We start from the raw sequence: 27,262 nt of genomic DNA on the forward strand, positions 1-27,262 counted from the left end.
CACAGTGGGTTCGTGGCCCTGCCATCTAAGGCACTAAAACTTTCTATTTTGAGATGGGAGTCTCCTTTGCTGCCCTCTCATCTCAACCTTCCAAGTTTGGGTATACACCACTACACCCAACTTTCAAACCACCTCTTCATAGTAACCATCTGGACTCCAACAGCAACAGAAGATACCACTGGGTTACCACAATTGCATAAGCTCCCCCAAAAGAAATCATTTCTGCTACATGCAAGACTTAGGCAAACGTGTCATATGCAACGGATACTTTGTTTATCCCTTGCTCTCACAGTCTAGCTAACCTGAGAGTTCAGTAAATCTGCTCCACTGTCATTCCGTGTTCAGATAAAATTCTTCATTCAAATAAATTCATTCAAATACAGACAATCGTCTCATATGCTGGACCTGAGTCCAAGGAACACTGGAAGAGGACACACTCTGTCCTCCTTCACTGTCACCATCCAGTATGAAGAGCTGAGGACAGCTAGGGACGCCACTGCGGCAGTCACCCTCTCAGCACATCTTCTGGAACACCATAACCCATTCCCAAACCCTTCATGACTATCAAGGTCTAGGGGTATTCCCTGGCCTATTTGGGTCCTTTCATTCATCAAACCTCCATCACCTGTGCCAAGAGGGGTGGCTAGAGAGAACACAATTGATTAATAAAGGGCTATGCCCTAGGATAGGATGTAATATGGTAAAACAGAACAGTGGGACCCAAAGAGCCATCATCAGCAAAATAACCACTGTTGATATAACAAGAATGTTACATTTCAAGGTAACAAAGTTATCAAAGTTGCTCAATTTTTCTTGGCTTTGGTCATTATGTTCTGAGGAAAGAGGTACTGTAAAGTTTTATGCCAACTGCCTCTTGTGTTCCCATTAATTGGAGCCATGTTCTATAAACTCAGGCCAGACTGATTAGAAGCAATAGATTTCCAATAATGAGACCCTGAGTCCAGGAATTAACTCATGGCTTGAGAGCTGCTGAGCAAAGATGCTGACATGGCAGCAGACAAGGCTCCAGTGTCCAGCTCACCCCAGTCCTTCCTTCAATCCCCGACGAGATCGGTCTGAACAATGAGGCTGAGATCCATCAAGCAGCCTCTGGGCATGCAGAGGCTCAGAAGCATCCAGACAGACACACAGGCAGGCAGGGCAAGGATAAACAGCACACAACAGCAGCACCGTCCTTCACTGTCTGAGAACAGCTCCCACACCACTCAGATCCCCAGGTGGGGAAAGAAAAAGAGCTTCAAATACAGGTAAAAAGCACACGGCCTTGAAATGAAATTCGTATTTCACGGGGAGCTCACCACACAGAAGAATAAAGTCATTCACAGTGATTTTTCATTAAAATAAACATCTAAGTCAGCTCTCCCCTTTAGCAAGCTGCCATTCACAGGGAGCGATGTAGGAAAAGGCACCAAGGGCTCCCAGGACTGAACACTACCTGTACAGTAAGTAGGGTATCAATTTCTACAAAGGAGGTTCCAAAATAGTGTTTTGGAAGGCTTTGTTGCTACTGGTGGGTTTTTTTTGTGATGCCAGGAACTGAACACCAGCTTTTGCCTGCCAGACAAGCACGTCCTGCTTCTGAGCTTCATCCCCGCCTCTTCCGAAGCTTAGGGACAGACTTTTACCATATTTGTAATTCACAAAGACATCTTGTACTCAACCGCTTGAACCCGTGGCACCTGCTCACAACTGCTGGCTTTCTGTTTCTCCTGTTTCACTCCTACCAGTTGAAGCAGTTGTCACTTTAGGACAACTTAAGGCTATGGGGAACACTGGTTGAAAGAACTCACTGGCCACTTTGCCGGCATTTTGGATGCCAGCAGTAGAGCCTAGGGTCTTTCAAAACAAGATGCTGACAGCAGATCTGAAGACACCATCTTCCTTCTTGACGATCCTAATACAACCAGTCTGATGCTGTCTGAGTGAGCACCTACCTTCCTGGCTGAAGGAATCACAAAAGCTACACACTTCTTCCAATGTGATGGTGAAGATCACAATGAAAGAACCAAGCAAACGGCAGAAACTTGGGAGTCTGCTCCCTCATAAGTGATACCGCTAGCTTCAATGGCAAGGGATTGTGAAGCTGAGGTCACTAAACTAAGGAAAGAGGCAGCATCTCCATCAGAAATGGAACTGGGGAATGTGTCTGATGCTGACAACTAAATGAGTGTCAAAGGCAGGAAGATCACCTTACAGTCTTTATCTGCCAAGCAAAGTTGTGGCAGCTACATAACTAAAACTGTATATAAAAAAACTTAATAGATGGTTTCAGGAATTGCAAATTACCAGATCTGGAACCATGCAGGTGGTGAGAAGGCTAAATGAACAGAATGGGTATATAATATGAGACAGGGACAAGGAGATAAGATTGGTTTTGTTTTATTGTGGTGCTAAAGTTCTACCAGGGCCTTGCATGCTGAGTCAGTAAGTGCTCTACCACTGAGCTACATCTCCAGCCCTGGGATAGTATCTTGACTATGTAGTAACTCAAAGATATGTGATCAGATGGGGGAAAAGAAGTAAACAAGACTTCTCTTCCTAGCTATAATGTAGGAACCAAGATAAAAAGGATATATAAAATCAAGATAAGAAGTTTGGCATACCAGGTGTGGTGGCACACACCTTGGATCCTAACACTTGGGAGGCAGAGGCAGGCAGATCTCTGTGAGTTCAAGGCCAGCCTGGTCTACAGAATGAGTTCCAGGACAGCTAGGGCTACACAGAGAAACCCTGACTTGAAAAAAGTTTGGCATGGCAGCATAGGCTTAAGATCCTAGCACTGAAAGCTGAGGTAAAAGGACTGTGAGTTTAAGAGCAGCTGAGTCACACAGCAAGACCCTGGCCCAGAAAGAAAATTTATAAACGAAATGGTCAGAAGCAGAGGGAACTCCATGTTAGGAAGGGAAAGAGAGGGAGTGGAGAACAAAAGGAAGCAAAGAAAAACTGAGACGAATCCTGAACTGTACACAGTCCACAGGGAAGGAAGGGGACAGAGCCTGCCTGGGCAGAAAAGGGAGTGGTGAGAAAAAGCAAGAGAAAATCGCAGAGGGCAAACAGAATAAAAAGCTTAGGAAACCAAACCTACAGAAGGGCCAGCAGACGGTTTTCTAAATGTAAGTAAAACTCAGAATATCAGTTTCCGAGAATTCAAGGTTCAATACAGCAGCTCCAGGGGCTTTCATGGATATCTATACCAATAAATATCTGGGGTCGATAGCATCTGTCACTCTGGAGCACTTATTGGTTCTAAAACATAAATTTGCTGCATTTAAAAAAAAGTTTAAAAAACAGGATGGACAACTATCTATCTTTCCTTCAAGAGTTGAATCAAGGATTAGTCTAATGGTTCACTGGAGTATAAGCCAACAGAAGTAAGAATGGCTCAGATTTGTACATTTCTCTTTAGAAGGTGCAGCCTATGATCTGAATGCACTACTGCACTTAGTCCTTATTTCTGTGAGCTCATCAGAGTCAGAAATGCCATCATCAGTGAACTTTCAAACAGGAGCTAGAATATCATGCTGGCTGTGGCCAACCAGTTTCTTCAGGAACAGCAAGTGGGCCAATAGCTCAGTTGTCATAGGCAGCTACCACGGCATTCACTTCTTCCTCCACTCTGCCCTCAGGGGTCCCGTGGAGAACCTCGCATGTCGGCAGGAGAGCTTCTGCACCCTCTTCAGGCCGTTATGAAAGCCCGAGAAACCACACAGCACTTGCACATGGACCGCCAAGGTACCATACTAGTTTATGTGACAATAACGGATTCCCCCATCTAAGTCAGGAAGCTGTTCTGGGTGACAGCGGGGTACTCTGAGCCCTCCTCCTCTGAGGACAGCTCCTCATCCTGGGCAATTATGCTCCCTAATCCATACTCCTGCTCATGAACAGAAACTTCATTTGGTGTGAGGTGAAAAGAACCTTCCACAAAGTCAGCAAATCTGAAAAAGAGAGGGTTGCTCATTAGGAAACTGCTTATCCTTCCTGGAAGGCTCTCAAAATAAGAACAGACTGAACAGCCCAGGATGCCTGCAGTTCAAATTATACTGACTCTAACTGAAATTCCTGTCCTTGCTTTGGCAGATACGTAGACTAGAGAAACAGGCAGGAAACAAGGCTGGGCTCAGAGGCCAACAGGGCACTCACATCCTGCTTGTCAGTGGCTACCCGTCCTTTTCAGTTACAGAGTCATCACATTCCTGATAAGGGATTGGGGCATGACAGTTCTTTGCATTTATGGCCCTATAAACTTTATGCTATCATGAATCCAAAATAAACTTCACCACTCCCAACCAAAGGAACCTGGGGAGCAACTCAAGACAGCCAGGGTTACACAGACCGTCTCAAAAACCTAAAATATAAAAAATAAGTGCAACATCTATGTCAAACTTACAAGAGCCACACTTACATATGATACTGAAGTCTGCACATGTTAATGCTATAATCAAAATAAGGAGGTAGCTGCTTTGGGCAAACAAGAAATAGATTACTAATAATACATAATGACGCAGATAACTTTCTCTTCACTACTCCTAGGTTAGCATAATCAAAGGGCAAACTATAACAGTTATCTAAAAGTATGATCTCTGTTAGAACTCAAGGTCATTAACTACCCATAAATACTTGGCGTATCAGGCTAAGAGCTTACCTTTTTGGAGACTGAATCCGAGATATAGTCTTCCAGGCAGAACACTCTGGACTATTACAAAACTCTCGGAGTTCCTGCAGAGCCCTCTGGGTCTCCACCTCCCCTTGTATCCGATACTCCTCTTCTGTCAGGAGGCGAGGGGGGACGGGCTTTGCTGTTGCCTTATACATCTTTCTGTGCTCATCAAAATAACATCATGAATCATTAACCAGTAATCCATATCCATCCTCACCTCCACTTGTTTCAGGAGACCAAGCACACACCTACAGACTAAATGTGGAGAGACATCAGCCCACCTCCCTTCCATACACATCCTTCACCACAGTGAACTCCCGACAACTCAACTACGCGTGAAGAATCAGAGTACTCAAACTCACTTATTTTCCAATAAATGACAAGCAAGATATTTATTTCCCAAAAAGTGGAAAAACGACAACAAAATGATGTTATAATGTGGTCGTACACTCAGTTCCTGAAACTGAAGGCTCCACTTTGATCATCTCTATTGGACAGTCTCTGACAACCTCAGAATCAAAGATCACTCCATATTTCCTTTTGCAAGGATAACATGCTATGAATTACATTTAAAACAAGATTAGGATTTTTGGAGCAATCTGGCAGTCAGTGTGAAATGATCTGAAACCGGAACCTGAGGCATAGGGCTTTAAAAAAATAAAAAGAAGCTATAATTTGCACCACCTAGTGGTAACAGGAACACATGACACTTTACTGGAGAGACAAGGATAGAGGAAGGGAGGAAGGGAGGGAGGGAGGGAGGAAGGGAGGGAGGGAGGGAGGGAGAGCAAGAAAAGAAAAGACTAACGAACAAACAGACTAAGAATGAAAAGGGGGGAAACATAGCGACTTCTCACTTACAAAGGTTCCCAAGGAAAAACTATATCCTTTTGCTGCAAAGTGTATCCCACACCTCACACGTCAATACAAAGTTCCACTGCCTTCCAGTCACCTGTAGGTGGTGTACAGCCAATGAACAGGGTACTCCAGGTTCTTAGTGCACAGGGCAATGATAATGAGGGCAAAAGCAACATGTGGTATCTGAATGCTGGCGTACATGAAGCCCAGGCCCAGCAGCTGCAGTGTCCAGGTCAGCAGGTTGATGCTTCGCTCGTTCTCCAGGGGCCCATACTTGTAGCACACGGCGAAACTCATGAATCCGACTGTGAGGACGTAGCCTAAGAAAGGGCCAGCAGAAGACATTCTTTCAGCTAGTATATGGAAAGCGGTAGTGAGTGCACTGGATGGCATCTGCTGAACCAAGCGCTTAGACTAGATCTGTACTCTATCATCTACCTACTTCACATGCATGTATGTATCACTCCTATCCTTTCTGTCACAATTTATTTCGTTAAAATAACAAACGGGTTGAAGAGATGGCTCAGAGGCTGACTACCAAAGCTCTTCCACAGAACCCAGGTGCAGGTCCCACACTCACATGGCAGCTCCAGGGCATCTGACTCTACAGGCACCAGCACTCAATTACATACCATACATATAATTAAAAACTAAATCTTTTTTAAAAGCTACATGTCGAACATTTCTAAAATATTTTAGTTTAATTCCAAAAATAAGTCCATGTTAATGTCCTCAAATAATAGATCAAGTTACTAACAAGAAGACAAAAAAGTTTCTGTGACCAAAGGATTCTTACTGTAGATCAGATTCACGGCAGTCTTACTTCTCAAGGTCCCCAAGCATATTTAAATTAACATTAATAAAGCCAATTTAAAGGATTTTAAATTTTGCTTAATGTAGAAATAAACACTAGCAAATTAAAGCTTTATTCTTTTTTTTCAAGAATAATTCTTTTTATTTTGTGCACATTGGTGTCTTGCCTGTATGTTTGTCTGTGTGAGGGTGTTGGACCCTGGAGTTTCATTACAGACAGGTGTGAACTGCCATATGGGTGCCTGGAATTGAACCTGGGTACTCTGGAAGAGCAGTCAACACTCTTAACTGCTGAACCATCACCCCAGTCCCCTAAAGCTTTATTCTTATCAACAGCATCTAAATTTAAAAGATGATGTTAAGGGGATGTAATATTAGAAGTAAGGAGAAAATTATAACTTTTACAAGTTAGCACTCCTTGCTGCCAGTAACTTCTCACAATCAAATTAACCAAATACCCTATAAAACGCACAAAGGAAAGCCAAGCCAACAATACTTACTTAGAAGATAATGCCAATAACACCTCCATATCTCTTGTAAATTCTTAAAAACTAGCTGAATGAGGTACAGAGAAAAGGACCAGCCTCCTACCAGGATGACGTAAATGGGACTTCTCTAGACAAAGTAGAAATAAAAGCAAAAGTTACAAGACTTTTATAAAAGAAGCAAATGGGACAATTTTTTCTTAAATTCAACCTACTCAAAATGCATAAAAACATTTCTCTTAAAAAGATGTGCTTTATACCTAAAAAGGTACAGCCTGCAAGGAACACCAGGAAGATGAGATGCTAATGACTGGAAGGCCTAAGTGTGCAATTAGAAAACAGAAAGAGGCTTTCAGTTCCCACTGAGCACATGATTTCAAATAAAGAATCTGTAGGCTCGAGGTCTCACCATGCAAGTGCTTTTCAGAATCGAACAGGACAGACGCTGACTCATCAGGTCATTAATGCAAATGTTCAGTGCTCTAAGATTGCAAGACAATCCTCCAGCTATCCAAGCTTGTCCTAAATACTCAAGGAACTGGACCACTTACCTTGGGCATAAACTTGGAGAGCATAAAAATGATGATTAACAGAGAGGCCACAATCCCCACGCTCACTCCAGTGGAATAATAGAAAATTTGACTCCTGCAGAGAAAGTATTTTTCTTGACTATGTAATAATACTATGAACCATTGATGAAATCAGAACAAGGGACGTAGTAAAGTTTCAAGATAGGAATTAGAGAAGGAATCTGCCCACTATTTAAAGCTACAGAACTGTAGGCTGATGTAGCTGTTGATAGATTATGAAGATCAGTACCAATAAGGTCCTCTCAAATCGCACTCCCATCTCCACCTCTCTCTAAATCCACATGTTATAGACCAGTGGCATAGAAAAGTGAAGCTGGAACTGGGCTGAAGCCTCCTTCACAATGCTGGGGGCCTTCACAATGCCAGAACAGGCTGTGGAGGATGCCAGGGGAGATTCCCACCAACAGTCTCATTCGGCTGTGGACCCTGGCGCAGCAATACCAACCTAGACAAGATGACCACACTGCAACACTGCACCAAAAATCTGTTGTAGGAGTAACCAGCTACTTTAGGACAGGATTTGATGACCATTCCACAGAAGGGAATTTGTATCTGGTATTGTAAATGTCATAAAAAAACAAAACAAAAAAAAAAAAAAAACATGGCTGGGGTCTGTGGGCCCAAGCAGGAGAGCTATCGCTGCTGTCTTGCTAGGAGACTACGATGTGCACATCAAATCACCTTCTTTGATCTGAGAAGATTCTTTGTGTGGTGGTCCATGATGATGCAGAAATTCATTAACTAGTCAAGGAACCAATAATAAATGACTTTCGAATGCCCAGCCATTAAGTGGAGCTCCTGTACCATCGGCTCCAAGGCTTAGGGAACATCGTGGAACAAGAGGTTCAAAGAGTTCAAGAGCTGGGAGGAGGAGGAGGAGTGGTGAGACATGGATGTTGCACTTATTTTCATACCTTAGTTTTTTGAGACAGTCTATGTAGCCCTGGCTGTCCTAGGACTCGCTATGTAGACCTGGATGGCCTAGAACTCACAGAGATCCTCCATGCCCCAAGACCTTGTACAGCTACAGGGCAGTGGGAGAGGAAGAGGCAGGGTGTTCAGTGGTGAGGTCACTGGTAAGGTGCCCATGCTGAACATCCAGGAAATCTGGGACACCATGAGAAGACCAAACCTAAGAATAATAGGAACAGAAGGAGTAGAATTCTAGCTCAAAGGCCCAGAAAATATTTTTTAAAAGCCACAGAAGAGGGGGCTGGAGAGATGGCTGAGAGGATAAGAGCATTGCCTGCTCTTCTAAAGGTCCTGAGTTCAATTCCCAGCAACCACATGGTGGCTCACAACCATCTGTAATGAGGTCTGGTGCCCACTTCAGACATGCGCAGACAGAATATTGTATACATAATAAATAAATATTAAAAAAAACATAGAAGAAAAATTTCTAACCTAAAGGAGATGCCTATAAAGGTACAAGAAGCTTACAGACACCAAATAGATTGGACTGGGAAAGAAAAGTCCCTGAGCCACATAATAATCAAAACACTAGAATAAAGAAAGAATATTAAAAGATGCAAGGGACCAAGTAACAGATAAAGGCAAACTTATTAAAATTATACACAACTTCTCAACAGAGGCTCTAAAAGCCAAAAGGGTCTAGACAGATGTCCTGCAGACTCCAAGAGAACACAGATTTCAGCCCAGACTCCTATACCCAGCAAAACTTTCAATTACCATAGATGGAGAAAATAATATGTTCCATGATAAAGTCAAATTTAAATAATATCAATCTAAAAATTTAGGTCTACAGAGGTATTAGAAGGAAAATTCCAACCCATAGAGTATAACTATACTCTAGAAAATAAAGGCAATAAATAATCTCACACCAACAAACCCTAAGACACACAAAACCCTAACACACACACACCAATAATATAACAGGAATTAACAATCAGTCATTGATATCTCTCAATATCAATGGACTTAATTACCCAATAAAGACACAGACTAATGAAATAGGTGCAAAAACAGGACTTCTGCTGCACACAAGAAACACACTTCAACATCAAAATATCAAAGACAGACATTACCTCAAATGATTGGAAAAAGATTTTCCAAGCAAATGGGACCTAAGAAGCAAGATGATATAGCCATTCTAATGTCTAATAAAAGAGATTTCAAACCAAAGTTAATCAAAAGAGACGGGGAAGGACACTCCATACTTATCAAAGGAACAATCCACCAAGACGACAACTCAGTTCTCAACATCTATGCCCAAAACACAAGGGCACCAAGGTTTGTAAAGAAAACACTTCTAAAGCTTAAACCACACATCAACCCTCACACATTGATAGTGGGAGATTTTAATAGCCCACTCTCACCAATAGACAGGACATCCAAACAAAAACCAAACAGAGAAACACTGTAGCTAACAGAAATTGTGAACCAAATGGACCTAACAGATATCTACAGAGCACTGCATCTGAACATACTTTCTTCTCAGCATCCCATGGAACATTCTCCAAAATCAACCACATACTCGGTCACAAAGCAAGTCTCAACATATACAAGAAAACTGAAATAACCCTGGCATCCTATCAGACCACCATCATCTGGGTTTCAACAACAGAAACAACAGAAAGCCTACAAACTCATGGAAACTGAATAACTTTACTGAATGATTACTGGGTCAAAGCAGAAAGAAATTAAAGATTTCCGGGAATTCAATGAAAATGAATGCATAAACTTACGGGACACAATGAAAATGGTACTAAGAGTAAAGTTCAAAGCACTAAGTGCTTTCAAAAAGGAACTAAAGAGATCTCATACTAGCAACTTAACAGCAAACCTAAAAGCTCTAGAACAAAAAGAAGCAAACACACACAAAAGTAGAAGGCATGAAATAAACTAAAGGCTGAAATCAAGAAAACAAAGAACAATACAAAGAAATCAATGAAACAAAAAGGTTGGTTCTTTGAGGGAAAAAAGTCAACAACATGAACAAACCCTTATAAAAACTTACTAAAAGAGAGAATATCCAAATTAACAAAATCAGAAATAAAAAGGGAACATAACAGATACTGAAGAAATCCAAAGAATCATTAGGTTATATTTCAAAAACCTGTACTCTACAAAATTAGAAAATCTAAAAGAAATGGACAATTTTCTTTCTTTTTTTTTTTTTTCTTTTTTCTTTTTGGTTTTTCGAGACAGGGTTTCTCTGCAGCTTTAGAGCCTGTCCTGCGGTGGTGGCGCATGCCTTTAATCCCAGCACTTGGGAGGCAGAGGCAGGCGGATCTCTGTGAGTTCGAGACCAGCCTGGTCTACAAGAGCAAGTTCCAGGACAGGCTCCAAAGCTACACAGAGAAACCCTGTCTCAAATAACAAAAAAAAAACCAAAAAAACAAACCCAAAACTTCAAATCTTTGAAGAAGATTTCAAAAGATAGAAACATCTCCCATGCTTATGGGTTTGTAGAATTAACATAGTAAAAAAAAAGGGGGGCCATCTTATCAAAAGCAATCTACAGATTGAACAATCTCCATCAAAATCACAAAAAAACTTCTTTATAACCTTCAAAGAACAATACTCAATTTCATATAGAAAAACAAAAAACCCAGGACAGCTGTTTCCTTTACAATAAAAGAACTTCTGGAGGTTATCACCATTCCTGATTTCAAGGTATATTTATAGGGCTATAGTAAAAAAAACTGCACGGCATCGGCATAGAAACAGCAGACAGGTTGATTGATGCAATCAAATTAAAGACCCAGACATAAATCCACACTCCTGTGAACACCTGATTTTTGATGAAGCAGCCAGAAATATACAATGGGAAAAAAAAAAACAAGTATCTTCAACAAATGTTACTGGTCTAGCTGGATGTCAGCACGTAGAAGAATGCAAATAAATCCATATCTACCACCCTGTACAAAACTCAAGTCCAAGCAGATCAAAGACCTCAACATAAAATCAGACACAATGAATTTGACAGAAGAGCAAGTGGGGATAGCCTTGAGCATATGGCACAGGATGTGTGCTGCCAGAACACCAAGAGTGCAGACATTAACATCAACAATCAATAAATGGAACTTCACTGGGCAGTGGTGGTGCACGCCTTTAATCCCAGCGCTTGGGAGGCAAAGGTAGGTGGATCTCTACAGAGCCAGGGCTACATAGAGGGACACTGCCCCCCCAAAACAAAAACAAACAATTAAATGAGACCTCAGGAAACTGAAAAGCTTCTGTAAGGCAAAAAATACCATCAAAAAGACAAAATGGCAGCTTACAGAATGGAAAAAGATTTACCAACCTTACACCCAACAGAGGACTAATATCCAAAATATATAAAGAACTCAAGAAACTAGACATCAACAAATCAAATAACCCAATTAAAAAATGGAGTACAGATCTAAACAAAGAATCAACACAAGAATCTCAAATGACTGAGAAGCGCTTAAAGAATGTTCAACACTGGGGCAGTGGTGGTGCACACCTGTAATCCCAGCACTCAGGAGGCAGGGCAAGCAGATCTCTGTGAGTTAAAGGCCAACCTGGTATACAGAGTGAGTTCCAGGACAGCCAGAGCTAGACAAAGAAACCCAGTCTCAAAAAAAAAAGAAAAGAAAAGAAAAAAGAAATGTTCAACATAAGTAGTCATCAGGTAAATACACATCAAAACAACTCTGAGATTCCATCTTACACCTGTCAGAATAGTTAAGATCAAAAACACAAGTAACAGCTCATGCTGGAGAGGATGTGGAGCAAGGCAAACAAACACTCCTGCACTGCTGGTGAGAGTGCAAAATTATACAGACACTATGGAAATCAATACAGTGGTTTGCCAGAAAACTGGGAATCTACCTCAAGACCCAGGTCTACCACTCGTGAGCATACACCCCAAGGTTGCTCTATCTTACCACAAGGACACTTGCTCAACTATGTTCACTGCAGTGTTATTCATAATAGCCAGAAACTGGAAACAACGTAGATGTCCCTCAAGTGAAGAATGGATAAAGAAAATATGGTACATTTACAGAATGGAATATTACTTAGCTGTTAAAAAATAATATGAAATTTGCAGGCAAATGGATGGAACTAGAAAAAAAAAATCACCCTGAGTGAGCCAATCCAGATCCAAAAAGATAAACATGGTATGTACTCATTCATAAGTGGCTATTAGCCATAAAGTAAAAGATAATCATGCTACAATCCACGGATCCAGAGAGACTAAGTTACAAGAAGGGCCCACGGGGGGTGGGGGGAATACATGGATCTCCCTGGGAAGGGGAAACAGATTTCGTGGTTAGAATGAGGGCAGGAGGAGATGGGACAGGATGGGGGGAAAGAGTACTGGAAGAGACAACTGGAAGAGGCAAGGAAGAAACAGAGTACAATGGAAACTCCTAGAAATCCATGAGGGTGACCCTAGTGAAGACCCCTAGTAATGGGGAATATGGAACCTGAACCAGACATCTTCTGTAACCATGCAAGTGGAAGAACTGGAACATCAACACAGCCACAAAACCTTCGACCTAAAATTAATTAGTCCTGCCTACAGGATGTGTTTGGGTAAAGTTGGCATAGAACTTGTGGAAGCACCCAACCAGTAACTTGTCCAAATTGTGACCCACATCACAAGAGGGAGTCCATGCAGATACTGCCTGGAGAGCCAGGAACTAGAGAGTCTGAACAACCCAGAGACCAAGGATAGAACCATGATGGGTGGAAAAAGTCAATGAAACGATTCCTAATGATACTCTGCTATACTTATAGATCCAAACCTAGCACAATCATCATCCAGCAACTGATGGGAGCAGATGTAGAGACCCACAGCCAAACATTAGAGCTTGTGGAATCCTGCAAGAGCACAAGGATTGTAGGATCCAGAGGGGTCAAGGACACCACAAGAAAACAGGCAGCAGAATCACCTAACCGGGGCTCAGAGGGATTCAGAGACTGAAGTGACAACCAGGGAGCCTGTATGGGTCTGAGCTATATCCTCTGTATATATGTTATGTTTGTGTAGCTTGGTCTTCTTGTGGGACTCCTCACAGTAGGAGTGGGGCCTGTTTCTGATTCTTGAGCTTGCTTTTTGGACCCTTTTCTTACTACTGGGTTGCCCTGTCCAGCCTTAATAAGAGGGGAGGTACCTACTCTTATTATAACCTCACATGCCATCTTTGGTTGATCTCTCTGGAAGCCTTGCCCTTTTCGGAAGGGAAAAGGAGGAGGTGTTGCTTTGGGAGCAAGCAGATGTGGAGGAAAGGACTGGGAGGAGAAGAGAAGGGAAAAACTGAAGTAGGTATGCAATAAATAATAAAAGAATTTAAAAAAGAAAAAAAGCATGGCTAGTTGGATACTGGGGTAAACATGATCAAAACTCATTATGTACATGTATGGGCATGTCAGTAATGTAACCCATCCCTATATACAATTACTACATGCTAATAAAAACATTTTTAAAAAGTAACTCTTCTGGGGGCTGGAGAGATGGCTCAGAGGTTAAGAGCATTGCCTGCTCTTCCAAAGGTCCTGAGTTCAATTCCCAGCAACCACATGGTGGCTCAAAACATTCTCTAATGGGGTCTGGTGCCCTCTTCTGGCGTGCAGGCATACACACAGAGAGAATATTCTATACATAATAAATAAATAAATAAATTTTTTTTTTTTTAAAAAAAGTAACTCTTCTGAGGAACTGGACAGTTTGTCTGGGGAGAGAGAAGGGACAGGAGCAAGCCCAAGTAGAGACTGAAAGGTGAATAGATCTGATTGATAGATAGAGCCCAGGGCAGGCAGAGACCCTACTGCCATTCCAATACCAACACTGCTCTATCGGTTACTTTTCCCTGAATGTGAGTTTCCCTCAGGAGTCCCAAAATAAAGAAGAACTTCTCTCACTCAAAACAGCTCAACATCAAATTCCAGTTGTTTACCTTTCACTCATTAACTTAATGGTGATTTTACCGTCACTCAGTATTTACTTATCTGTATATTTCTCATTAGCTTTTTTTCATACAAAAATACCAAATCAAAACAGAAAGTGTGCGCATGCATACACACACACCCACACACACACCCCACACACAACAACAACAAACCCAAGGAGTCCTTTTTGTGTAGCCAACTACTCCTGGGCATGACCCCTGTCCTGAAATGTGGCTGATCAGAGATAATGGATTTTCCCTTTCCCAGCAGCAACCAATGGCAAATAGTTTCTTGGTTAGAGGTAGAACTTGGCATCCATTTCCCCTTCTCGGTGCTGGGATTTTGAGTGGTTTGAATTTCTGTGGGACTTGTTAACACTGCCATCACACGTGCTGTGGTCTTGGAATCCTCTACGACCTCTGGCTCTTACAATCTCACCTCCTCTTCTCACAGATCCCTGAGCCTTGAGGGGAGGAGTTTGATAAAGACACCCCATTTAGGGAATGAGTGCTCCAAAGTCTCTCACTCTGCTGTGTGGGTCTGTGTGTTAATTGCCATGTGCTGTAAGAAGCAGTTTCTCTGATGTGGGCTGGGGGAAGCACTGATCAACAGGTACGGTAGTACGTCACTAGGAGTCATTTTTTTGCTATGTTCTTCTAGCCGAGTAACAACACTAGGCTTTGCCCTAGGGCCTATGCCTTATCTAGTCTCAGGTTCTTGGTCACTTTAGCAGTATGGGGTAAGAGTTTCATCTCAGGGAGTGGGTTTTTTATATTAGTGCATGTCAGTCTTATCTATCACAGCTAGTAGATTTCTAAAAAAGAAAACGAACAAGTAATTGATATTTGTCTTCTTGTATCTGAAAAGCATGAAACACATCAATATATAATTTAGCAGCGATTTCATTACATAACTCTCTGCAGTAACTACTTTTGATAATCATCTTTATAGAACTAGGTAACTTTCATTAACCTAGTGATGGAACGACCTAATGAGAAAGTACGTTAATTAACAATCATACTCAAATCAAGAAAAAAAGAATTCTATTTTTAAAACATCCAAGCACGGCCAGGGATGGCTGAGCTATTTCAAGTGCTGCTTGTTCTCCCAGAGGACCTGCATTCTGTCCCCAGCACTCAAGTTGGACTGCTCACAACTATCTATAATTCCAGGTCCAGGGGATCCAAGGCCTGATTTTGGCCTCTGCAGACACCACACAATATGGACAGAGACAAATGGATACACTTTACAAAAAAAAAAAAAAAAAAAAAAAAAAAAAAAAGCTGGGCACGGTGGCACACACCTTTAATCCCATCACTTGGGAGGCAGAGGCAGCTAAGTGTGGCCAGTCTGGCCTACATACTGAGTTCTAGGCCAGCCAGCAATACATAGTGAGATCCTATTTCAAACAAACAAAATAAACATAAACAAAACAAAGTCTAAAAAATATCTAAACAGGCAGCACCTAAGTCACATGGATTCTAGAAAGGGGAATAGCAGTACTTATGATTCTTACAATATTAGTGTCTTATCAAGTCCACACCTACCTGCTCAACAAGTCTCCACAAAAAAATAGTGTAAGTCCAAGGAAGAAAACAAGGAAAATTTTGGGGTCAAATCCTGAAACAAATAAAATTTTTGCTGCTTAACAGAAGAAATCAGTTAAAGGTATTAAAATTAAAAAAAAAAAAGGAGAGACATTCGTATCATTGGTCAACTACAGCAAAGCAAACAGCCCAACTAAATGGCAGTATAGATACCACACAAATCCTGGGTATCCTTCCAAAGAGAAAACAGCATTAGGTTTCTGTCCAATCTACATCTTCCTGAGTATCTTATTCTTATTCTGGCTCCCTCTACTAAGGATTTAAAACAGACAAACAAAAAAGTGACTAAGCTAAACAAGATGCTATCACTTCACACAGCTGCTCACAATGGTCTCTGCCTTAAGTCACTTAGAGGCAGGGAATTTGAGAAAGAGGCCTAGAACTTTGGGTGTGGGCCTTATGTCCTCCACATAGCGCTCTTCTGGCCCAAGCACACCTCCCACTTTGCTTCAACACAGCCATGTGCTGAAAAAGTCTCCTTGCCAAACATATCTCACCCAGGACCAGGAGGCCAAGTAAAGACCACTGGTGGCACACCAGAGCATTCCACGGCTGTTACATTCGAAAGCTGAGTCTAAGGAAGGCCCAGAAACAGAAAGGAGCTGGCAGGACAATTAAATTATAAAGGAACACCAAAAGACAGGCTGACCCTACTGTTATGGATTATTATTTTAACTAGGCAAAATGTGTTACATTTGTTTATGCTGCAGAATCTTACTTTAAGGCACCTGACTGATCTAATAAAACTGAATGGTCAAAAAGAAAAAGCCTGGTACATTTGTCATGGGGGCAGGGGGAGGATTGTAAATTGCTACTGATCACGCTAAGGGGGAAACTGAGTAAGAGTGGTTGGATTCAAGGATCTCTTTCTAAAAAGAAAAGGGATATGGGAAGGATAGAAAGTAGATTATTGAATCTACTTTTAAACTAAAAAGCAACTATTAATCTCAAACATTTTACATTGGTATGGATTTTTGTACATTTATACAAATTTAAGGTTACTTTTGTTACAACATACTGTATATATGTTTTGTTTTAGGGCTTTTTTCCTTTCTATTTATTTGTTTGTTTGTTTGGTTTGGTTTTTCAAGGCAAGTTTTCTCTGTGTAGCTTTGGAGCCTGTCCTGGACTTGCTCTGTAGACCAGGCTGGCCTAAAGCTCAGAGATCGGCCTGCCTCTGCCTCTCAAGTGCTGGATTAAATGCGTGCGCCCCTACCACCTGTCCTACATATATGTTTATACTCTTATTTAGGATAATTAGAAATGCAGGTTAGTCGTCAAATGTACCAGGCTTTTTCTATTTGGCCATTCAACAATCAAGTGCCTTAGCCAGGCAAGATGAAACACATCTTTACATAATTAAATGCAGAATTTAAAAAAAGTAACACACCTTTACATAGTTAACGTAATATTGTGCAGCATAAACAAACGTAACACATTTTTCCCTGGTCAAAATAATATTCCACATCACCATACATAACCACAGAACCGACTTTAGGACAACTGAAAGGGTATAACCCTTTGGTAGCAAAACCTACAGGCATGAACCCTGAGTGGAGAACCCAAATCAGAATCTGATGGAATCTACCTCCTCTAAACCTCTCTCAGAAGGATAAATTTCTCCCACATCCAGCAAAAAGCCTTAAACTACAGTGTCTTCATCTTATGATTCCACAAGCACTCTTTTGAAAATTACTAATTTTACTGTTTACTTTCCCTGTCTTCAAATATAGACCTGAACATAGTCAAGACATCTCCAGAAGGCAAGGATACGACTGTCTGATAGACTCCAGTAGTGCTGACCATATCAACTCAGGACCTGCCCGACTGGTTCTAGGCCTAGCGTCCTATGAGTAGTAAAGTCTCCATAAGCTGTCTAGAGCCATGGTATAGTCAGGATTGTAATCAAAAACAAAATGGCGTTGTCTTGGACTGCTTTCTCTCTCTCACTAATTACACCCTCTAAAGCTCTGTCCCAGCTCATTATAGAATCCATCAGAAAAACAGAGGTGAGACTTACTCCGGGTCACAATGACACTGTATTTGGTGTCCTTCTCTACAATCTCAACTTTGAGGCAGGTTTTTGTGCTGTACAGACCCACGTTAACATAGGTGTCATTCAATTTCTCTTTTAAAAAGGAAGAAAAAAAGTTCCAAATACTAAACTGCTCTAGCTCTCTCAGCTTCTCCTCACTGTCCACCTGGGTGACTCGGACCAGTTTGGAGCTATTTACCCGGACCTGCAACACAAAAGAAATGAAGATGAAAAAGTAGGAAATTTTCATAAACATAATTTTTAAAACTCTTACTGGAAACATACAGACGTAGCAAAAACATGATTTGGAAAATGATGTTGCTCTAACAGAGGCAGCTGCCACAATTTCTTATTAATATGGTCTGAATCACTATTAGGCCAGAAAAGGGGGTAGAGGGGGGGATGTTCCCAAGTAGAAAGAATATCAATACAGCTATTTATGAGATCATACAAAGCAAGGATTTGAAATATTCAGAAAATTGCCAGTCGTAAACAGCCCCAGAAAACTGAAAATGTTCTCATAATGACAGGCTGAGAAGTTCATGCATTCTCACAATTACTGATTATAGATAAACGTTGGTTATAATGTGCCCCAGATACATTTTATAATGTGCCCCAGAATTTTCTATCAGAAAAATAAAAAAAAAATTTAAAGAGCCCACAAGCCCAACTCTCTTGTGTTGACATGACAGCAGACACCCTCATCGGTGTCTGTGTTTCTGCATAGTTACTGCAGAACCTCCAAAAGGTTCCTTTTGTTCAATCTCAGCCAGAAACTCTTGTTTGACAGTGTTATGAAATAAAAGAGACCAAAGACATTCTACTCAGAGGAAACTTCTCTCACAGAATCAAAACAAAACACCACAAGACAAGAGTTTACACTCAGACAGGCACACCAGATTCCAGGCCAAAGAAGGCACAAGACATTTCAAAAGAGCCAGGAGTATGGACACTCCAGAAGGGAGGAAACAAAATGAAGAAAGAAGGAAAAAACATTCTCTCGGGATCACAGAACTCTAAGCCGGGAAGGGAGCTGAGATGTCCTGGGGGAGGGGTTTCCACTTACCTGTATCCGTGTCCATATATCATACCACTTTGGGATAAGCACATTTTTATAACAGAATTGTTGACTGGAATTCATATCAACTTGGGATTCCTGAAGCATGACCACATTCACATCAATTCCAGCTTTATGAGAAAAAAAGAGAAACAAGAACTAAGTAGAGCTTAACAGCTTAACCATAACTCGTGTTGTAAAAAGATAAACGGACACTTTCCATGCTTGGGCTTAAAATATGAACCAGACCAAAAAAAAAAAAAAAAACTGAGATAAAAGAAGAAATAAAAGTTTTATCTCTGTCCAATTTGCGTGTGTGCACTCACATGTGTGCTTGCTTACAATTGACTATAGAATATCAAATACACCAAACATACACTGCCGTTGACTTACACTCACTTACAAATAGTTAACATTACATTAACTCAGAATAAAAGCTACTTTTTAAATTTTATTTTATGTATATCTATGGTTTGCCTTTGTGTCTGTTCACCACATGAGTAAAGTGCCCACAGATGCCAGAGGGGACATCAGATCCCTACAACTGGAGTTACATGTGGTTTGAGTCCCCGTGTGGGCCCTGGGAACCAAACCAGCCAGTGCTCCTAACTGCTGAGCCATCTCTCCAGCCCCAAAAGAACTTCTTTTAAGCCGGGCAGTGGTGGCGCACGCCTTTAATCCCAGCACCCGGGAGGCAGAGGCAGGCGGATCTCTAAGTTCAAGGCCAGCCTGGTCTACAAGAGCTAGTTCCAGGACAAGCTCTAGAAACTACAGGGAAACCCTGTCTCGAAAAAACCAAAAAAAAAAAAAAAAAAAAAAAAAAAAAAAAAAAAAAAACCTTCTTTTAAATGTTTCTCTGCAGAGTATGCTCTGTGTAACCCACCGAACAACACGATGCGATAGGCATTTTCATAATCTGTATTTTACAAACAAGGAAATGATGTCTAGGGAAAATTCCTGAAGTCACACAGCTAGTAAACAGTCTGTGATCCTCACACCCAAGCCCTACTTCCACCTTAAGCATAAATACTCTTCCTCTCTTACAACAGGGTAAAGTGACCTAAACTAACCCATTTGTTGGTGTCCTCTGCTCCTTTTCTGAGCAGGGTAGATGGAACTGGCGAGGTTTTGTTGGGTTCAAGAGCCATCAAGTGGGTACTAAGGACTGCAAGGCTGCTTGCTGCTCTGCTCCAGTCAAGAGCAGCCAATGACTACCCAGCACCCCAGGGAGTCAAGCTACAAGACTCTGGCTCAGTTTGTAATTATTTAGTAATTCCCTTCCTCTCGACCCACCTTCTTTGACACAAACATGTACATAACTTTTTTCTTTGTGGTATTAGAGTTAAACCCAGAACCTCAATGCTACGCAAAGAAATCCTGTCCCAAAAAAACAAAAAACCCAAAAAGCATTAATGCCCACTAAGCTAAAATAGTTTGTTTTAAAAAAAACAAAACAACAACAACAAAAAAACAATTTCCTTATATTTATTTCCTTTGGTGGGAGAGCCTGTCATAGACTGGAGGCCAGAGGCCAGAGGCCAGCTTCTCGGAGTCAATTCTCTTCAGCCACCACATGGCTCTTAGGGATTCAATTCAGGTGGTTACATTTGATGGGCAAGCATCTTTACCCACTGGGCCATCTTGTTGGCCAAAATCGTTTTAGGTGAAAACTAAGACTAACTTTTTTTCATTGCTGAGAACCCACAGTGCTTTTTCCTCCCTAGAGTGCCATAAAGTTCCTAGGCAACTTTATCACTGAGAGACACCTCAACCCCAAACTAAAACTAACTTTGAAATGGGTAAAGCATTTGCCATTCATGAGGACCTGAGTTCAAATCTCCAGCACCTGGGTAATGCCAGGCACAGTAGTACATCTATAATCCTAATGCTCCTACAGCAAGGTGATGCTGGAGACGGAATCCCTAGAAGAATGTGGCTGGTGGAAGCAGCAGCAAATGAGATCTTGTTTCAAACAAGGTGGAAGGCTAAAGACCAGCACTGAAGACTGTCCTCTGACCTCCACTCAAACACCATGACATGTACATAGCCAAGTGTGCATGTGTGTGTGTGTGTGTGTGTGCGCGCACACACATACACACACACAGAGAAAGAGCCAGGTATAACTGCATGCATCTGTAACCCCAGCATTGGAGGGCAGTGACACTCTGGTCAGCTCACTGGTCTAGTTGAATCAGTAAGCTCCATTTTCAGTGAGAGACCCTGTCTCAAAAAGTAAGATGGAGCCTGGAATGGGCACATAACTTTAATCCCAGCACTTGGAAGGCAAAGGCAGGTGCATCTCTGAGTTTGAGGCCAGCCTGTCTACATAGTGAAGTCCAGGAAAGCCAGGACTACATAATAAAAAAGAGTAACTGAGAAAGATATGTGATGTTGGCTTCTGGTCTCCACATGAATGTGTGTACAAACCACATACATCACACACACACACACACACACACACACACACACAGTCCAACATGAATCCATCACTTCCTTAAAACAAAATGCAGTCTATTTACAAAACTCCAAGTAAAAACATGTATTACCAAACCAATATTATACTTATTAGCAACCATTCTCTCACCTTTTAAAGCCCATTACTATTTTGTCAAGTGGGAAGTAAGATACAAGCAATGTGTTGATAATGCCAGTCATATGAAAACTTATTGCCAGGAAAAGCTACTTAACTTAAATTCTACAGTGGGGCAGCATAAACTGCTACACGTCTGTAATCCCAGCACGCAGGAGGCAGAGACTGCTAGATCTCATTTGAGTTTGAAGCTAGCCTAATCCACATAGTAAGCTCCAGGCCAACCAAGGTTACCTAGTGAGACCCTGCCTCAAAACAAACAAAGTTGTACAATGAGTGCTGGAAAGATGGATCAGCAGTTAAGAGCACTGCCTGCTCTTCCAGACACCAGGATTCAATTACCAGCATATAACTTCAGTTCTAGAGAATCTCTTCTGGTCTCAGTGGGTATCAGGCATGCACATGGTTCACAGACATACATGCAAACAAATATCCATACACAGAAAATAAATAAATTCTTGGGACTGAAGAGATGGCTCCGAGGTTAAGAGCTCTGGCTGCTCTTCCAGAGGTCCTGAGTTCAATTCCCAGCAACCACATGGTGGTTCACAATCATCTGTAATGAGGTCTGGTGCCCTCTTCTGGCCTGCAGGCAATGCATGCAGGCAGAACACTGTATACATAACAAATCTTTAAGAAATTAAACACTCCAATATTATATCTTAAAGAGATATCCAATAAGATAGCTCTGCAAGTAAAGGCACTTGTCACCAAGTCTCAAGTTTTATGACCAGGACTCACCGGATAGAAACCACCTGACTCCCACAGGCTGTCCTCTGACCTCCACATGAATGTGGTGTGGCACACACGCTTACACCCACACCCACAATCATAAATAGATAATAAGTTGCATTTAAAAAGTTAACTGCTATGCTGCATAATTTTATCACAACTTGACACAGGCTAGTCGTCAGAAAGGAGGGAGCCTCGGCTGAGGAAACGACTCCACGAGGATGAGCTGTAAACAGCATGGAGAGTGTTTTCTTACTCAGCCACTGATGGGGAAGCCCAGCCTATTGTGGGTGGTGCCATCCCTGGGCTGGTTGGTCGTGGGTTCCATAGGAAAGCAGGCTGAGCAAGCCCTGAGGAGCAAGAAGGTAAGCAGCACACCTCCAGGGCCTGCATCAGCTCCTGCCTCCAGGTTCCTGCCTGGCTTGAATGGCTTGAATTCCTGCCCTGATTTCCTTCCATAATACACAGCGATGTGGAAGTGTAAGCTGTGTTTCATTACTTCAGTGATAACCCTAACTAGGACAAGCACATTCTCCATCCAAGTAAAATCAAAGCTTAACCTTCCCCACTTGGATTAAGCTCCACCTTAACTCAATGAGCCAGTAAGCTGACCACAAAACCACCATTTTTCCAGGCTCCAACAGATAATTCCACGAGCACAGACAGCCCTAGTTAAACCTAATGAGTGACAACACACACACACAATACAGGAAAGGGCCTGCAGGAAGGAAGACGGGCCAAGTGGGGCCAGACAGAGGGGAGGATAAAGGTAGTCAGAACAGACTGTGCACATGTATCAATCCGTCAAACAACAGATTTAATAAAAATTGTTTTTTTAAAATATTTATTTATTTATTATGCATACAATATTCTGTCTGTGTGTATGCCTGCAGGCCAGAAGAGGGCACCAGATCTAATTACAGATGGTTGTGAGCAACCATGTGGTTGCCGGGAATTGAACTCAGGACCTTTGGAAGAGCAGGCAATGCTCTTAACCACTGAGCCATCTCTCCAGCCCAATAAAAATTATTTTTAAAACATACCATCTTCAGTGGGTTTAGTAAAGTATTATTAAATTACATGCCGGGACAAATGAATTATTTGAAAAATTTAATCCATCCAGATCCTCGCTTCACACCAAATACCACAATAAATTATAAATTAAAAAAAAAAAAAGAGGAATGAATGCCTTAGTAAGACCCTGTTCAAAAAAATAAAAGGGTTGAAACTGTAGTTCAGTGGTAGAGCACTAACACTGAATGCTTCAGGCCCTAGGTTCAATTCCCAGCTTTGCTAATAATAATTTGCAAAAAAAAAAAAATTTAATAGTTATCCTCCAAAAACCAAAAAATATCAATTTAACTTTAGAGCTCTTTTATCTTATTATTATCATTACTAAGTCTATGTGTATATGACTTAGTATGTGTATATGATATAGTATATGTGTATATGGTATAGTCTATGTGTATATGATAAGTGTGAATGGGTGTGCACACATCCTAGCACACATGTAGAGATCAGAGGACACTTTTGGGAGTCAGTTATCTCCTACCATTATTGGTTTCATCAACTCAGGTCACCCATTTTGTGTGGCAAATTCTGTTTATCCTCATAACTACATCACTAGCCTGGAAATCTCATGTATAAATCCAAATAATGAAATCAAATGACCATATATAAAATATAAACCTTACCAAGCACACATGTGGTGCAAAGACAAACACTCACACATAAAATAAACCCAATTTGAAAAAAATTAAGGGCTGGAGAGATGGCTCAGAGGTTAAGAGCACTGACTGCTCTTCTAGAGGACCTGAGTTCAATTCCCAGCAACCACATGGCGGCTCACAACCATCTGTAATGAGATCTGGTGCCAAGGCATACATGCAGACAGAGCACCGTACACATAATCAATCTTTAAAAAATTTAAAGGGGGAAAATAAACTCAGAAATTTTATTTATTTTAAAATTATACAAAAATCCTTATAAATAAAATTCACATTGCTGGAGGTGTAGTTTGGTAGAGCTCATGCTTGGTGAGTATAATGTCCTCAATTTGACTTCTAGCACCACAAAAGATAATTTTCTTACAATTTTATAACTAGGCATGGCTGCATACAGGTGCACATGCTTATAATCTCAGCACATGGGAGTAGAGACAGGAGGAAGAATTCAAAGTCATTCTCTGATACCTAGGCCACGAAAGCCTGGCTCAAAAAATTAAAATATAAATACTCAGAAGAGGCCGTGAACAAAGGACATACACACCCGCAGAACTTTCAAGTCTGGAGCTGAGGAGTCGGGTCGGTAGTAAAGGACCCGAGGTCAGATGGTCAGCACGCACATGAAGCCAGGCACAGTGCTGGAGGCAGAGCCCACAAGGAGCTTGCTGGCCAGCCAGTCTAACCAAATCTCTAAGATGCAGGCCCAGTGAGGGAGCTTGTCTCAAAAATGGGGTAGACAGAAACTGAAATAGTCAACAGATGCCAACCTTCAGCCTACACGCACTCACATGTGCACATGAACCCTGACTGCACTCAAACACAAGAACACATACAAATGCAATCAACTGCAAGGATTTTTGCCTACTTTTTTATACCTAACTGTATTAATACTTGCCAAATAGTCTAAAACACAAATTATTTTTAAAATTAAATGTTTCCAAATTTTCTAGAGACAAGAAAACAACCTTTTGATAAATTCCATTCTACCATTGGGAGAGCCTGGCAGAAAGCGACAAGGCTGCCCTTTATAACTGACACCCACATAATTGGGCGATCACTCCCTGAGCCGTCCCTGGAGACTACTTTTCTGCAAATGAGGAGGCCCCTGGTTCTGCCCTCCCAGGAGCAACTCTGGGGTCTAGCCTGCGATGCTTTGTGTGTGTGTGTGTGTGTGTGTGTGAGAGAGAGATGCTGGTGACCCCAGCATTCTGGGGGCTGAGACAGAAAGGGCTTGAGTTGCAGGACAGCCAGGACTACACAATGAGTCTCAAAGCGGCCTAGCGACATGGTAAGCCCCCACCTCAATGAAAGGGCAGGGAAGTGATCAGAAAAGTTTGCTTTAGATTTCTTAATTATTGTCCGTTTGTTTTGAGGCAGAGTCTCACTGTGTAGCCCTGGCTGTCCTGGAACTCACTATGTAGACCAGGGGGGTCTCAAACTCAAGAGATCCGCCTGCCTTGGGGTCCTGAGTGCTGAGACTAAGGTCCAGTGCCACTATGCCCAGCTTTTTGCTTTAGGTTTCAATCCCCAGTATCCTGTAAAATAAACTTCAAAGACGGGAACTGTTGATTGTTCTTTTCTTCTTTTTTTGTTTGTTTGTTTGTTTTTCGAGACAGGGTTTCTCTGTGGCTTTGTAGCCTGTCCTGGAACTAGCTCTGTAGACCAGGCTGTTGATTGTTCTTAATATTTTCTTATTTCTTCACAACCCAAGGCCCCATTTCAAAAGTTTACCCAGGTAATAATTCTTCCAAATGTTATTTTAGATTTCCAGGCCCTGCATCTGGCAAAGTAGGTTTTCCTGGATACCTGCTCCCTTCGCAAAACTAAGTCTTCAGCCCCTTTTGAACAACTTATCTATTAGTGTGTTAAATTATCTTAAAGCCACAAGCAAGAGTATGTGATGGGCAGGAACGGAAGGGGGCGATATGAGTCTGTAGTGTGTTAAATAAGCGCTGATTATTTTCTGGGGCTGCTACTCCCTCCAGTGGAAGTTTGCAAACATCGCTTATCTCCACGTCCACTATTGTAACAAGGTGCTAAGAAAAACATCTATTTCTTGCAAACATTTTAATTTTTCTGGACTGGAGCACAAAATAAGTTTCCTACCCAGTCCAGAGTTGATTGTTCAACAGCGGGTACAAAATGACCGCGCTAGAAAGAAGGAATAAACTCATACTCAAAACTGGTGGCCCTTCTACATCTTCTGGGCCACTGCACTACAATATAACCATGCCAGGGCTGTTAGGGCGGCTCTTAACAAGAGCCGGTGGTGGCGCACGCCTTTAATCCCAGCACTCGGGAGGCGGCGGCGGCAGGCGGATCTCTGTGAGTTCGAGGCCAGCCTGGTCTACAGCGCGAGTTCCAGAAAAGCTAGGGCTACACTGAGAGACCCAGCCTCGGAAAAGCATGTCCATTCCACTGTGTCGGGACAGCACCCATCTCCCTGAGGTGTGGTCAGGAAACATAAGGAATGGGGCCCTCACTTTCTCACGACACATTTCAGAACGAAACGGCCCCCACACTTCCTCTGTGTTAACCGGAGGCTCGGGGGACCCAAGCAGCAGCACGCAGCCCCTACAGGGGTCCCCAAGCCCAGGCCTCCCTCCCTGGGACCGCCGAAGGCTCTCGGGAAGCAGCCCCAGGTCACCCCTCAGCCGGGATGCGCTCGGCAAGCCGCGCCGCTCGGCGGAGTAACGGGCCGCGCCCTGAGATAAACTCTCTCTTCCCAAAACAACGCCCTCGCGGCGCCCGCCAGGCACGGCAGCCCGAGTGGTACCTGAGCCGCAGACCACGCAGCCGAAGAGGACGAAGACCAGCCACGCGGCCCCGCGGCCCCCCGGGCCCCCGCACCGGGGCCACGGACCAACCGCCGACCAGCCCGCCACTTTGATTCCTCCCGCCATGGCTGCCTCACGCCGCCTCCTCCTCACGTGCCCCTCCTCAGCAACTGTCCCCGGACGGGCAGCTCCAGCAGCCAATCAGCGGCGAGACCCGCCCCTAGGCGCCACACCTCTTAACAACCCCAACCCTAACAATGGCGACAGGAAGCTCCCACCCTTTACCCAACCTGCTTCCGGCCCCGGTTTATTTACAAGTGAGATTGATGGTAAACTTGCCCAATAGAAAGTCAGAATGGGCGAGGCCCTTCTGGACTGCAGCTTCCCATCGGAACTCGAATTCTTTCTGCTTTTTCTTTCCTTCCTACGTC

The 27,262-nt window shown here is 42.4% G+C and overlaps 1 protein-coding gene across 2 annotated transcripts; it reads right to left on the bottom strand.

Annotated features, from left to right (window-relative positions):
- Nucleotides 1-553: 553 nt before the first annotated feature.
- Nemp1 (nuclear envelope integral membrane protein 1) lies at nucleotides 554-26,963 on the bottom strand. Of its 2 annotated transcripts, XM_038314618.1 has the most exons (9): nucleotides 26,831-26,963; nucleotides 19,018-19,139; nucleotides 17,937-18,156; nucleotides 15,857-15,929; nucleotides 7,389-7,482; nucleotides 6,853-6,967; nucleotides 5,634-5,859; nucleotides 4,667-4,840; nucleotides 554-3,959 (listed from the first exon to the last, which is right to left on the bottom strand). In XM_038314618.1, the coding sequence occupies exons 1-9, from the start codon at nucleotides 26,955-26,957 to the stop codon at nucleotides 3,794-3,796; spliced, it is 1,317 nt and encodes a 438-aa protein (XP_038170546.1). In that variant the 5' UTR covers nucleotides 26,958-26,963; the 3' UTR covers nucleotides 554-3,793. The 2 variants fall into 2 exon arrangements, 1 of the variants encoding a protein (XP_038170546.1); XR_005283641.1 differs by lacking the exon at nucleotides 554-3,959 and having other exon boundaries at nucleotides 4,732-4,840; nucleotides 5,543-5,859.
- Nucleotides 26,964-27,262: the final 299 nt, after the last annotated feature.

The sequence above is a fragment of the Arvicola amphibius genome, chromosome 17 (genome assembly GCF_903992535.2).
Source record: "Arvicola amphibius chromosome 17, mArvAmp1.2, whole genome shotgun sequence".
NCBI lineage: Eukaryota > Metazoa > Chordata > Mammalia > Rodentia > Cricetidae > Arvicola > Arvicola amphibius.